The following is a 14011-nucleotide window of genomic DNA, read 5'->3' on the forward strand; positions in this document are numbered from 1 at the left end:
GACATGCACCTAAAGTGCAGTCTCTGTAGTTATCCTCCATCATGCTCCACCGGGCAAAAATGCACAGACCGGCGGGCGGTGATGACGTAGGAGACGCACATGGCTGTTGTAAACACAGAAAAGCATAGAACTGAGATGAATAGATCTGCCATATGGATCGGCACTATATACCGGCCCCTTGTTACTGATGTCTGATCTAGCTTTTTGAGTCCAATCTAGCCGATATCCGATACCAGGATCGGATCGCTGCATCCCTACCCGTAGACATGCATCTGCAAAAATGAATGAAAATGAAAATGAAACCGGATGAAAAGTTAAAAAGGAAAATCCCCACAGAGGACGAGAGCTCAGCCAATGATGTCAGTTCAGGTAAAAAAAAACAATTTTTACATTAAATATCAAAGTTACCAACCCTAAGAATAAACTAGAAATAAGCTGCCTGCTGCTCAGCTTGCAGCCCCTTCTGAGAACTGCTTAATTAAATTAGTTTTACCACCCTGTAAAAAGGACCTCACCCACTCATTTGGCCTCCTATAAACACCTTTAGACTGATCAACACTGAAGGGTCGTTTTGGGACTCAGTTTGTGAAGTCTGCAGCCTCCCATGCTGTTGCATCTGCAGCGCTGTGGTTTTCAGGATGCAGCAAAAAAAAACTAAAGAGTGACAGCTGGAGTGGACTTAGTGTCCCTTCAGCTGATGATTCAAATAGTCCACTTTAAAGTAGGCAGATTTAAACACTACTGACTCCACTCACTATCATTTCTACTTTATCTGAAGCTCTCGCGTGACTCCGATCATCAGCTGACCTCCTGTGGAGTACAGAGAGCATTGACTGGTAGTTTCGGCCTCTTTTAGCTCAGTCAATCCCGGCCTCTGTAATGGGCAGACTGGGTCAATGAAACGCAGATAGGACAGACTGACAGCACACTAATGTGGTTTTATCGTCTGAGCTGCTGTAGTGGAGTCTAAAGTAACACTGATGATGTGCAGAAACTTTCATTCCAGGCCGCCAGGCTCGCTGAGCTGCGTGAACGTCACAGAGGGGGATGGAAACTGCGGTGGCGTTTATTCACGGTGCTTCATCTCACTCAGGGCTTGTGAAAGTAAGCGGAAAAGGCTGAACCGTGGAGAGCTTAAAGAACCTTGAAGCACGAAAACGAGGAGTTGTCTTTGCCTAAATGTTACATAACGTGAAGTAAGAGTTGAACACGATCTGCAGGCCGACCCGAGCGTGTTGCACTTAACAGCACTTCACAGTCACAAGTGTGCAAATGGAAAAAAAGCTTCCTTGAATAATCAGTGTGTAGATTCTGCACACTCAAGCACATGTATTCATATCAGCTGCAATACACAAACAGAGCGCTTATCACTGAGATAAGGTATTGATTCTGTCTGCTCTGTGATCTCAGGTCACTCAGAAACAGCTTCATCTCTCCATGTGTATTACTGCCACAAAACAGTAAATGCAACTTAGAGCTAAGAGGTCTCTGCAGTGATTTTAAACCTGGTCTTAGTGTTGCATGTTTGATTTGTAAATTACTTAAAAAGGTACAAACATTTTAGAATCAGCCAGGATATTGTTTCAGCTGGCCGTAGTGAAAGAGGCTGTATCGTCTGCGATCTGATCCTTTGGGGGAGCAGCGCCCCGAGTAGCCGTTGTTGTCACTGACAGGCTCAGATTGTTTTGAACACATCATAGCACAAAATGACAGAAACTATCCCCTCAGAGATCGACCTCATTGTTGTGGTAGAATGTATTTCTAATCAAGAGCAGCTCCGTCATTGCTTTTACAGCACACACAACGAGGGAGTTACACCCATCTGCTGCTGTCTCCAACCTTAGTTTGTGTGTGTAATTCTGTGTCACACATATTTTGTCTTGAAATACAAAAATCAAATCCCTGAAAGCCAAGACAAACATAAACACAACCTATCAAGGCAGCAGTGGACCTGCAACTCCTGTGTTCTGCACGAGCGTCAACCTCCAGTGTTGAGAAATGAAGACAATGCAAAAACCTGCAGTTCCTTGAGTGTCCACTGGAGGCAGACTCCAAGAACAAAGGCTTATTAGGGGTTGTTGTTTTTGCTGTTTATCATACAGACATGATTACATGAAGAATAGAGAGGAGGAGATGAAATACACGACCGATGAGCAGGGATCACGGAAGTGCTGTAAATGCAGGAAATACAAGCCGCCCAGCGGACCAATCACAGGGCTTGCGGTCCGCTTTGATTCTACAGGTAGTTACATTTTCAGGGTTCCCACTCTTTTCCAGAGATCATTTTCCAGGATATTTCCAGGACATTTTCAGTGATGATCAAGCTGGTATGACAGTCTAAATTTAGTTCCTAAATGGTCTAATATGTTCCTCTCAGTGGAAGTCTACATTGAAAGACGTGCAGTCTATGGCTATCCATGAAATCATCTCTTACATGCTTAAAAATGATGGCAAATAAATTATAGAACAATACAACCACAGATGTACAGCACTTCACTTTATTAGCGCAACCAAGTAACAATGATGGGCAACTCTCATCTCAGCTTTCTGAGCTTTTCTCAAAAAATATAAATTTAGCTAAGTAAAAAACAAAAGAGCCAGCAAAGGACTCTGGAAGCTGCCTTACTGAAATAAATAAATAATAATAATCAGAGGATCAGTGTATAAATTGACCTAAATAGAACTGAATGACAAAAATTGCCACAAATGTTGAATGGGGATGTGTTTTTTTAACCTTGTCAGGTCACACGCAGTCATGTTGGAATAATTTTCCAGGACAATTTGTGATTTTCCAGGACATTTTACTTTTTCTCCCATTTTCCAGGTGTTTTCCAGGACTGGAAAACTGGTCAACTGTTTTCCAGGTTTTCCAGGACGGGTGGGAACCCTGATAGGTACGGGAGCTACTTAGACCTCCGGCGTAGGCTACGCCGTTGATTTGACGTAGAAGTATAAATCAGGCTTTGGACATGCAGTAAGAGTACAAAGGTGTCATCTCCTCCCAGCATTCACAGCGTCATTCCTCCCCCCACTCAGCATTGATTTTTCCTGATTTTTACCCGCTGCACTTTCACATCGGTTCACCTCGTCTTCTCAGAATCAGAATCAGAAATCAGAAAGAACTTTATTCACAATGTATCTCAAGAATACAAAGAATTGCGTACTCCCTGTACAACCATAAATAGACAGACACTAAAAATCAAGTACTAATAAAAAATATATCAATAAGTACAAAAGGCACGAGTGCAATAAGGAAACAATAGACAAACATAATGTGCAATAGAGCAAGGATCAAGGTGGCTCTATCCATGAGGTAGCTGGTTTATGACACAGTGTGAAGTGTTCATCAGTATGACTTCTTCCTCTTGCAGAAGTTTCACTCAGGGGGTTGAAAAAGTCTTCATAAAGTCAGGTTGACTGTTTGCAGCCCACCTGGATTAAGCTGTGAAAGATTCAGGAGTTTTTGTGCATGTGTGAAATGAACTCCAGAGATTCCTGCAGAACACCAAACAGTCATTTAGACTCCAAAACAAAGCCCAGGTTTCAAGTTCCCCTTTAAATATTCATAGCTTTAAGATTTTCATGTGAGAGCGCACACACGTTGTGGAACATAGTGCACGATGGTTTTAGCATATCCTGGCCTTGTATCCATAATGAGAAGTGAGAGACCGACACAGTGCCAAGAATGTGACCTGCTACTCTCCCGGTGTGTTTAAACTCCTCTCAGAGGATCTGAAATCACAGCTTTTTTTTTTTTTGGTATTGTGAGGCGGTCTCTGGTTCGGTCTGAATGAGGAAACAAGGAATGTGGGGAACAGCCAGCCATGTGCTCCTGGACCAAGAAGCCAGAGGGACACAGCCACAAGTATTACACCCCCCCCTCTCTCTCTCTCTCACCCCCCATCTACACGGAGCCGGTGTAACTTAAAACCAGGCAGAGTGCTCCAACACGGCGCTGCTCTACGCTGAAGAGCTGTGATGGCAGTCAGACACTGATGGGGTGTCACAGGAGAGCTGTCCAAACACAGAGCAGAGGGATGCGTGCCAGGCTCCTCATGTGTGTATGTGTGTGTGTGTGTGTGTCTGTGTGTGTGTGTGTGTGTGAGAGAGGATAAGAGAGAGAAAGTTTCATCTTCACAAACACACGTTAAACTTTGTTATCAAGCATCTCCGGTGTTATTGGTGGAGCTGACTTCCACAGTATAAATAGAGATATCAGCCTATCACGGAGAGTAAAAGCGTCACTTGAGTATCTATATATGGAGCTGCTTGTGTGCTAAGTGCAGCTCTTGTGCAGCTGGTGTTGTTGATAGAGAATAAAAGGCTCGATACGGGACAGAGCGAGAGTGAAAGAGAGACTTTGCACTTTCAGAGAGCCAAACAGTTTGACCTGAATGTGTCAGCAATAAGCCCAGCTTTAAAAATATGCTGCATACAAATATCCACACAGAGATAGAGACACTGTCTGCAACATTTGGGGATGCATGGTGTGGATTCTTTTGTTTGTTGGCTGTTTGTTTATGAACATATGAAGGTGAGAGATGTGAAGGTGTAGAGAGCAGAGATGGATGGATTCATTTTAAATGGCTATCAAACTTAGCCGGTTGCAGGAGGTTACTGTCACAAAAGACAATTCAGGTATTTGCTTTCATGATGGAGGTATTTCAGCTTCCACTAGCTGCTTCAAAGTGATGAAGAAGAACTGATTTCAGGTCATTATTCATGTGACAAATGTAAAAACAGTATGGTGCAAGCTGACAATGTACTGTAAGGTGAATTGGAAGCTGTGTGCACACATGCATGCTGCATGAGTGAATGCAAACGTCCACAATTTTCACCCCTCCCCTTTACTTAGACTTTGATCTGGTCCCTGACTAAAAGGTTCTGCAAGAAGGCAGGGTGAGCTGATGTGAGAGCTTAGCAGGAAAAATGTTGGCAAGCAATTGGATGGGGGTGATGAAAAACATATGTAACATGGGAGCGGTGCAAACCTGGAAGAGCATCACGTGACACGTTGGATAAAAAAACTATTAGGCTGAAGAAGGAAGATCTCTCTCAAGACAAGACCAGAACAGATTTCTTTAACCTCCATCATGTTCTAAACATTACACGTGGATTTCGCAGCATGCTTCTGATGTCTGAGACACCGTGCATCCCAAGCGGCAACCTCTGGCCGCGAGAATTGAAGCCAATGTGGAAGTGTTAAAAACTGCAATTCCTCGAGTGTCCACTTGAGGCAGGCTCCGGAAGTACTGGAAACCACATACACACCCATTCAAAAAAGCTGGATAGCTCATTCCTTGATCGGCACACACATTTTAGAAGATATTTAGATTACGAGTATTCCAATGAGAGGCACAGCTGACTTGATTGACAGGCAGGAACACTGTAGCTGTTGGCTAGGAGGCTCAAAGCCCGCCTCTTTACCTCACACTAGCTCGACAGCAGTTATGTTGAGTTCAGTATTTCCAATAAAGCTGCCCCCAACGATTGCCCTCAGAGACAGATGGGTGACGTCACGGATACTACGTCCATTATTTATACAGTCTATGGTGCATCCCTTAAAATATCACATTGAGACCCTCTCTCAAAAAGTCAACATCTGACTCTGCAGAATCCAACATCTGCAGCGTCTGCAGCTGTGTCCTCCTGCAGTCGTCTACGGGACAGAGGAGTCACAGCCACATCATAAAAGCCCACCCCACCCACTGAGCCCCCCCATGCTTGAACTGCTCCATTTACATTAATTGTCATTCAGATTAGGGGGGGGGGGTCTGTTGTTTGAGGCTGCCCTGACACCATTGAAATGAAAAGCACAATTAAGAGTAATTAGGCTTTTCCAGGCAGAGAGGGGGTTTATCTGATAACAGAGCACGCGAGATTGTCTGTTTCAGACAGAATATTCATCACTGCACGATGCAGACTCCATGAATTCCTCACCGTCTTTAATTTTGCAGCTTCAACACAAACAAAGCAAAACAGAAAGACAACTTTTTACTGCTGGTTTTGAGAGTTTGGTCTTCTAAATGTAGCTTCCCAAATGTATTTACATGCACTAGTCTGAGCACAGAGAGCTGCAGTCAAAGAAAACTATGAAAAACTCCAAAGTGTCAGTAGCAATCATGCATTAATGCTCTGTGTTGCATCCCGGTTCAGAGAGAAGCTTGATCTTGCAAATGTGAACTGATGGAGCCTCTTGACATCAAGCTCAAACTGACTCAGGCTGCCTTCAACTTAGAAAATCAAGATATGAGCAAGATGACTCAGGAGATTTACCGGCATGTTGCAAATCAGCTGATTGTGATGGGCCAGGAAAACTAAGTCAGCAAGAAAACAAAAGAGCAAACAAAGGCTACAAAGGTCTCTGCAGATGTCTCAGAGTTTTAAATCAGAGCAGTCAGGATCTGTATTTTGCAGATAAATGCCTGCAGGCAGTCAAATCCACTCAGAGCCCACAGGAAACAGGGTCTGAGGAACATGCACAGACCTGTTGAACCTAAACCAAAGCGGGGCAGACCCAGTAGAGTATGTCTGAGCTGCAGAAAGGAGTGCACAGGCCTCCTTAAATTGCTTCCTGGGGAGTTGGTTTATACATAAACACAAACCAATATCACATCACCCCCCTTCCTTAAGACTGCCAGGGGGAGGGGGGCACAGGGAGTAAAAGGGCCAGGCCATGGCTTCATGCTGTGTTATCAGGGTCATGAATTCTTAATGGTGGTCAGGTAGAGTTCAACAGATGAAGAAGGCCCAACCCTTCTGTCAGCAGAGTAACATGTTTAACTAAGAGAGAGGTCAAACTATTCAACCAGATGATCAACTGTTGGGTCTAAAAATGTCAGGAAATGATTAAAAGTCTTAATCAGGGTCTCCTAAAGACATCCTCAGAGGTCCAATCATTCAGATCACTGTCACAGAGGTGCAAAGAAACCAGTGTTCACATTAAAGAAGCTGCAAAATGAAGAATGATACACTATCTATGATGTGATTTCCTCTTTTTGCAATAGTACTCTTGTGTTACTGTGTTTCATCTTTGTGACTTAGGTCATGTGCACCTGCAACTTTTGTGAATTGTTGAAAATGCTGAGCTTAGGTTCTTAACTCAACTCTCACTCTTTTCTCTGGTCATGCAACATTTTTTTGATTTGCCTCTATGTTAAGATTTACCAATATAAATAAAGCTTTCTTTACTTTGAAAGCATCTCAATCAGTTATCAGTCTTCAGACTAAAAATAAAATGTAGGGATAGGCCAATTATCGGCATTTTGACGCATATCGGCATCAGCCTTTTTTAAAAATCTGACGGCCGATAACAGATCAATTTAAAACTGGGTTATTTTGGCTCAAAATTCACTAAATCATGTGGCAGAAATGACACCGTCTGCAGAAACTGTAGCCTAGCTTATATGTTCCATTTCTCCCTGCAGTTTCTCATCACAGGGGACGAGCTGAGCAGCATCCGTTGTGGCCCCTACAATTACTAGTGATTTAAAACTCATACAACCCCACTTAAAAGAAGCTGAAATACCCCCATAAAACAAAGATAAGTGAAAGATAAGACATGCTGCTGAGCCTGGGAGCTCCCTGCACTTTTTGTTAGAATTTAAAAACAAAGATGTCTATTGTCTAAGATAAAAAAAAAAAACCTTTAACAGGTTGCAAATCTGAAGTGTTGGAGTTTGTATTATTCAAAATTTTGACGCCAATATTTCCCCTTTTACTGCAAATGAATATCGGCTACAAATATCGGCCTCCATGACTACTAATTATCGGTATCGGTATCGGCCCTGAAAAAAACATATTGGTCTACCTCTAATAAAAAGACACTTATCGTTGCTTTAAATGTAAAATCCTGGAGGAATGCACACAAACGCAGGCCAGTAAAGCTAAGTGTGCCTGAGCCTCCCAAACTTCAGAGTATGAATTGAAATATAGTTCAAGAAATCTTTGCAATGGAAAGGACGACGCTCTAAATCTGTTTTTAATAATCTTTTTAATAATTGTTACTTTATAGGCTCTTGTTTGCTTTATTTTTTTTGCACTGTCTACTTTGCTACAACACTTGAATTTCCCCGTTGTGGGATAAGTAAAGGACTATCTTATCTTATCTTTCAAAGACTTAAAGGTGCAATCTCTGCAAAGAAGGGAGAGAAATGGACCAATGTAGCTGCAGAGGAGGACGCTACCTTCATGAGACTCTCTCTGGACAACAGTGGCCTCTGACCTGATAAATGTGGACTAATCTCAAACTAAGGTGTTATCTTTCCACAGTCATGATTATTCTTATCGTTCTGTCCTTAAGTCATGTGAATAAATCTGACTGAACATGTTTGAGTTACAAAAAGTGACCTGTATCTTTCAGCAGCATGGTGTGCTGTTACTGCAAACTGAGGTCTTGCACATTACAAATACTTCTTAAACTACCTAAACAAAAACTGCTCAGCTCTTTCTTTCACAAATATCAGTCACACTCTGAGTTCTTTTGTTCTGTTTGTTATTGTCTATGTTCATTTTTTTCAGTGCTTGACCAGCAGCTTCATTGTTGTGTCTTTCTTGCTTTGTGTTGTGTTTTGTTTTGCAGCATCTCGCTGAGGCAGATATCTTGTATTTGGCATGAACTCAACATGACAGTGTAATAGCAGAGTTAAAGAGGCAGCTCGGGACAGTGAAGGCTGTCACACGCCCCTCAGCGTGGGAACACACACATGAACGCAGGAGAAAGCAGACCAGCACCTTACTTCACCATGATAATATCTAATCTACAGAATTCCAAGAGTTTGACAGATGTGTAAAAACTGAAAAGAAAGTAAACTTATAATAAAAAATACAACTTTTCCTGCCCTGATGAAGTATTTATCTCGCGTCCATGGGGCTTATAAATAACATTTTCAAGCCATAATAAACTAAAGTGACGTCATCAGGCTTTAAAAGTTGTGTTAAACTTCACTACATTGATTTTGATCTCATTCACAGAGCTGAGCTGAAGTCAAGCCCACAGTTGAGGGTGAAAAGTTGAGAAAGAGGATGGTTCCTCCTCCTCGTGTGTTTTACTCGTGCAGTTTTCCTTCAGAGACGCGCGCAGGACACGCACACATGCAGCCCCTCTCTTATGACTCATAACAATGATAATAGAGAGCGGGGTACTCACGCACTGCCTCCTGTTTGGGGTCCAGCTCGGAGCAGGTCTGCTGCAGCCCGCTGATCTTGCCCTGCAGCCCCCGGACCCGCTGGTTGGTGGTCGTGAGCTCGTGCTCCAGCTCCTGGAAAATGGAGCAGGCGTGCCGGGCCAGGTCCGACAGCTGGCGCAGGGTCCGGGATAGAGCCACATTACTGACGGAGACCAGATCCTCATACAGCAGACCCTCCTCGTTCGGGGTCTGATACCTGCACAGCAACTGAGGTTCCACGAGCCGTTTGGCAAAAGGCATGTTGGAGTAAACCCGGGATAAATCCAAGAAAAGTGACCCAAAGTTAGCAGATGGTGGTTCTTCTCCCTCCTCGGGACCCTGATCCGGTTCTGGTGGGTTTAGCTGCTGTTGCTGCCCCCCATCCTTGCTTTAGTTAGAGGACTGGTGGAGGACTGGTGCGCTCCTGGCCGCTGCGCCGGGTCATCTGCTGCCCCTGATGCTGGTGTGTTTTTCACTGCTCCAAAGTAGAGGTGGTTTTTAAAAATAGGAGGAGGGAAAACCCGGAGCGGATCATAGGAGACCTGGATCAGGACTCCCTCCACGCTGAGCTGCCGTGCTGGCTTCACAGCCCGCAGGAAAAAAGGAAGATTTATACTTGAGGCACTCTCAGGAGTACAGGAGAGGATTAAGACGACGAGACAGATTTATTATAGGTCTGACTTTAGTCTGAGAATTCATTCTTTGTTTGTGGAATAAAAAGTATCAAAGGTTTGGAAAAGAGATGAAAGAGTCAGACTCAAGTTAGAAATTTGAGTTTGAAGACCAAAGACAGGCTGGATTTATAGAGGACACATTCATCTGAGTCAAAAATTGAACAAAACATTTAAAAAAATCAAGTAATCCCAAAAAAATAAATAAAAATTAAATCAGAAGTGAGACGTCTGAGATACAGTTTTTTAGTTTAAAAAAAAAAAAAAAATACAATATAAGATGTGGAGAACAGAATACAGTTAGTTCAGTAAAGGCATCAGTTAGCACATACTGTAACCTTGGTATGGGAACCGACTCCCGCAGCTTAATGTAGATATTTCACACCTCTACATGGCACATGGCACAGGTAGCTATTTAAGGCTCAGGTGTGCTTTGACCACCCTTCTCTATCATATCAAGCCTACCTCTCCATCAAGTTATATTCTGTATACAAGGCACACCCTGAGGATGCTAAATGGACACAGCCTTGGTATTTAAATAAAGCCATGCCACCACCAGAGTAACCAATGCATCACTATTCCACACCTTAAATACGGCAGGCCTGCTACGTACTAACCAGTGAGTCCATGCACACCTTGGTATTAAACTCCCTCACATGGGCCATGTAGAGGTGTGTCTTAAAGAGATATACACGTCAGCTGCCCAGTGGGGTTCAGTTCCCAAACATATGGAGTATGAAACTGGTTGGGGAGATAGTCACAGAGATTTCTTGTGGTGAATCTGAACTGTAGAAAAAAATGAAAACTGCACTTTTAGGTCACCTCATCGGACACCAACAAGGCTATAAACATTAAAATAATGATATAAAAATAATGAATGTTTATGCTGATGAAGTTCTTTACTTTTCTGAGTCATAAAAAGACGTCAGTATTTATTTCATAACCAAAGAAAAACTCCACACAGGAGCTTTAAAGACATCACTTTGGACTAAATCATTAAACTAATACATTTTCAAACGGTAGGTCATTTTGTAAATCATACAGTTGACAAAACACCCTTTCAAAATAAGAGTTCCGGGTCCAAGCACTTCTTTGGGTCACAGGGTCACAATCAATAAACATAACCTCTTCACCATCACTTCTTTCTTTAGTGAGGCATCACAACAGCTGAAGATCTTTTTTTTAAAATTCAGATCAGTTAAAACAACCTGGTACACAGCACTGCGGCGTATTGAAAAGTAAGGACTACAACCTGGAAGTCTTATTTGGTCTATTTAGTCTTAAAAGGTGTTACCTCACAGCAGTGGTGGAGCCACACAGTTTTGACCTGGGTGGCCAAACTAAGACTGACTGTTGAAGGGGTGGCCAGGCGTGGAAAACATTAGGTGCTTACCCCAAACCTAGGAGGGTTACTTCTAATAATCTCATCTACTTTAACTTCTTTTATGAAATAATTTTAACAAATGTTACATTTTTGTAGATTTCTAACGTTAACATTAAAAATGTAACTCGACAGAGTGTCAACATTTAAATCTGCTGAACTCTTTAAGGACTCAAATGAAGATGATTGTCCAAAGTCAAAGCATCAACAAAAACAATATTCAAATCCACAGAAACTACTGTCTCTGCAGCTCGCTGAAAGACAGTAGTTGATTTGAAGAGAAGTAATACCTCTGACATCAGGTTTAAGAATTTCAGGGTGGCCACAGGGGTGGCCAATCAGTTTTCAGAGGTGGACATGGCCACCTCTGGCTCCGCCACTGCCTCACAACTTTACAACGGTACGAAAATAGTTGTTTGTTCTTAAATACCCTTTAAAATTTCAGAGGACTGCTGCTTGATTCTCCTTATTTACATGTTTCTTTGTATCCAGCAGAGCCGAATAAGCAAACAGAAAACTGACCAATGACTGTGAGTAGTTAAAGGTCATTACAGCCTCCAGTCTGAACCCAAATGCAGATTCTTACTGGTTTTCTTGCTCTTCTTTGATGGTAAACTGAATTTATTAGCATCATGGACTCTGGATCACACAAAGCCAGACATGTCAGTATGTTATTTTGGCCTCTTGGTAAAGTTTTGGGATGTTTTCTACAGCAGGGCTTTAAACAGAAAAACAGAAAAGTGACCTAGTGGATGTTATGTATGCAGGACTTGAACATACCGCCTCTCTTTTTTAAACGGAGCTGCTTCAGCTGTAGTGTGAGTGCATTACAAGTGAAAATAGAGTGGGTGGACAGCTCCTCGTGTCATTAATGTCATGTCAACAATTTTTTTTGTTGCATATAACACAACTTGATGGCCAAGCTGGGAAAGGTCAGACAGAAGCAGGCAGAGCACCAGTCAAGCTTTCTTTCCTCAAACTCTGCAGCTCATTCTGCGTTTATGTGGACTGAACTACTTTTTGTGACTCTGAGGGTTCCATCATTTCTGACAGAACACAGTTTTACTTTATAGTCTTCCCACCCATGCTGCCCCTTTGCTCTTGCATCTGCGTGCAGCTCTGACAGCCGGCACGGGCAGAGCTTCATTCACATTTGCTGAATGAGTGTTTAGTTAAATCCCAGCAGCTGACGGGGCCAGAATCTGCAGAGGTGACAGCCTAACAGCTCTTCCTGTGGCCTAACTAAAGTCCACAGCAGAAGTGCAACCTTTGCAAACCCTCACCCTGAACAAAGGAGGCACGAGAGGAACGGCGTATGGCGTCATCTTTGAGTAATGGAGCCGCAACAAAAGGGCGAACTTGAACAGACAATAGCTGCTAATCTTTGCTGTGAGGAGAGTCAGCTTTAACATTAAGCCACTTAGGGGATGTTAGTAACTGTATAGCATGTATGTTGAATTTACACCAAGCTGAAACATCCAGGGCTGAAAAATGAGGTCACTGCAGGAATGCAAAAAATGCAGTTCCTCAACCTGCCACTTGAGGCAGACTCCAGAAGTGAGTCAGTCCCCATCAGTCTCCATGTTAAAATGTCAAACTTTACTACAGAACTAAACATGCTTACAGGCTGGTATAATCTTATTTTTTTTTACCCTTTAGCTCACTTATCTCTGCACAAAAACTCTTCTGGAATTACATTTTGTTTTTACTCAGCGGTTTATATTACATTAAGGATTAAAGTTATAGATAATTAGGAGGAGTGTGGGTGCTGCTAGTTAACTGCTGTAGTTGTAATTGAGTTTCTGAACTTGACCTCTCTGCTGTGTTTGTGTTGTTGGTTCCTTTTGAGAATTAACAATGTAAATATCAGTCAGATTTTATGGCTTTCTGTGCTCTTTATTGTAAAACCTGTTCATCTGTGGGGTCTTGACTTCAGTTTTTTAGTTGCCCTTCTTACTAACTACCCATCTGTGTTAAATACTGGATTCTGATTGGTCAAAACCCCAAAACAATGGTGATTAACTTTTAACAGCAAAAGCAATGCAATGGACAACCTGATCATACGCCATATCAAATAAATCTACAGAAAGGAGACTAGAACGGAACACATCAAAGCAGAATAGAATGGTTATGCTGCTATAGGCTTAAACTGCCGGGGGAACTGGTGCACTGACACACTGGGATCCTATCTCATCCCCTTCCCCCCAACCCCCCATCACTTACTTTAACTCTGCATGTCCCATTAAAGTTACTAACCATAGACCTTTCTGGAGTCTCTGAGCTCCCTTGTCTCGTAGGTCCCTCTGAGCTGCCGTAGACGTCCTCCTGCTGTGGACGTTCTGGACTCCAGCTGATACGGACGTACTGGACTCCAGCAGCAACAGCTTCTACTACTCGTCTCATCACTATCACCTCTCTCTCTTACTCCCCTCTGTCCCTCTTTCCAGACCCAACTCGGTCAAGGCATGATGGCTGTCTAACATGAGCCTGAGGTTTCTGCCTGTTAAAAGGAAGTTTTTCCTCACCACTGTAACTAGCTAAATACTGCAATGTGCAATACTCATGGTGGATTAAGATGGGGTCAGACTGAGTCTTACCCTGTCTTGAAGTTGGGTCTCTGTTCATAATTTGACATAGAGTGGTCTAGACCTCCTATGTTTGTAAAAGCGTCTTGAGATAACGTTTGTTGTGATTTGGCGCTATACAAATAAAGATTGATTGATTGATTGATAGAACAGTGATTCATTCTAGAATGCAAAAGAGACACCAGGGAAGACCTGATCACACGTCAT

General features: G+C 42.8%; 1 protein-coding gene across 1 annotated transcript in view; it reads right to left on the reverse strand.

Moving 5' to 3' along the window:
* Positions 1 to 9901, reverse strand: part of nhsa (Nance-Horan syndrome a (congenital cataracts and dental anomalies)) — a 116889-nt gene extending 106988 nt beyond the window's left edge. Inside the window, exon 1 of the mRNA XM_034701225.1 lies at positions 9149 to 9901. Within this exon, the coding sequence (XP_034557116.1) occupies positions 9149 to 9428 (280 nt within the window). The 5' untranslated portion in view covers positions 9429 to 9901. The remainder of the gene's footprint in view (positions 1 to 9148) is intronic.
* Between the last annotated feature and the right edge of the window lie 4110 nt (positions 9902 to 14011).

Source organism: Notolabrus celidotus, chromosome 2, assembly GCF_009762535.1.
Source record: "Notolabrus celidotus isolate fNotCel1 chromosome 2, fNotCel1.pri, whole genome shotgun sequence".
Classification (NCBI taxonomy): domain Eukaryota; kingdom Metazoa; phylum Chordata; class Actinopteri; order Labriformes; family Labridae; genus Notolabrus; species Notolabrus celidotus.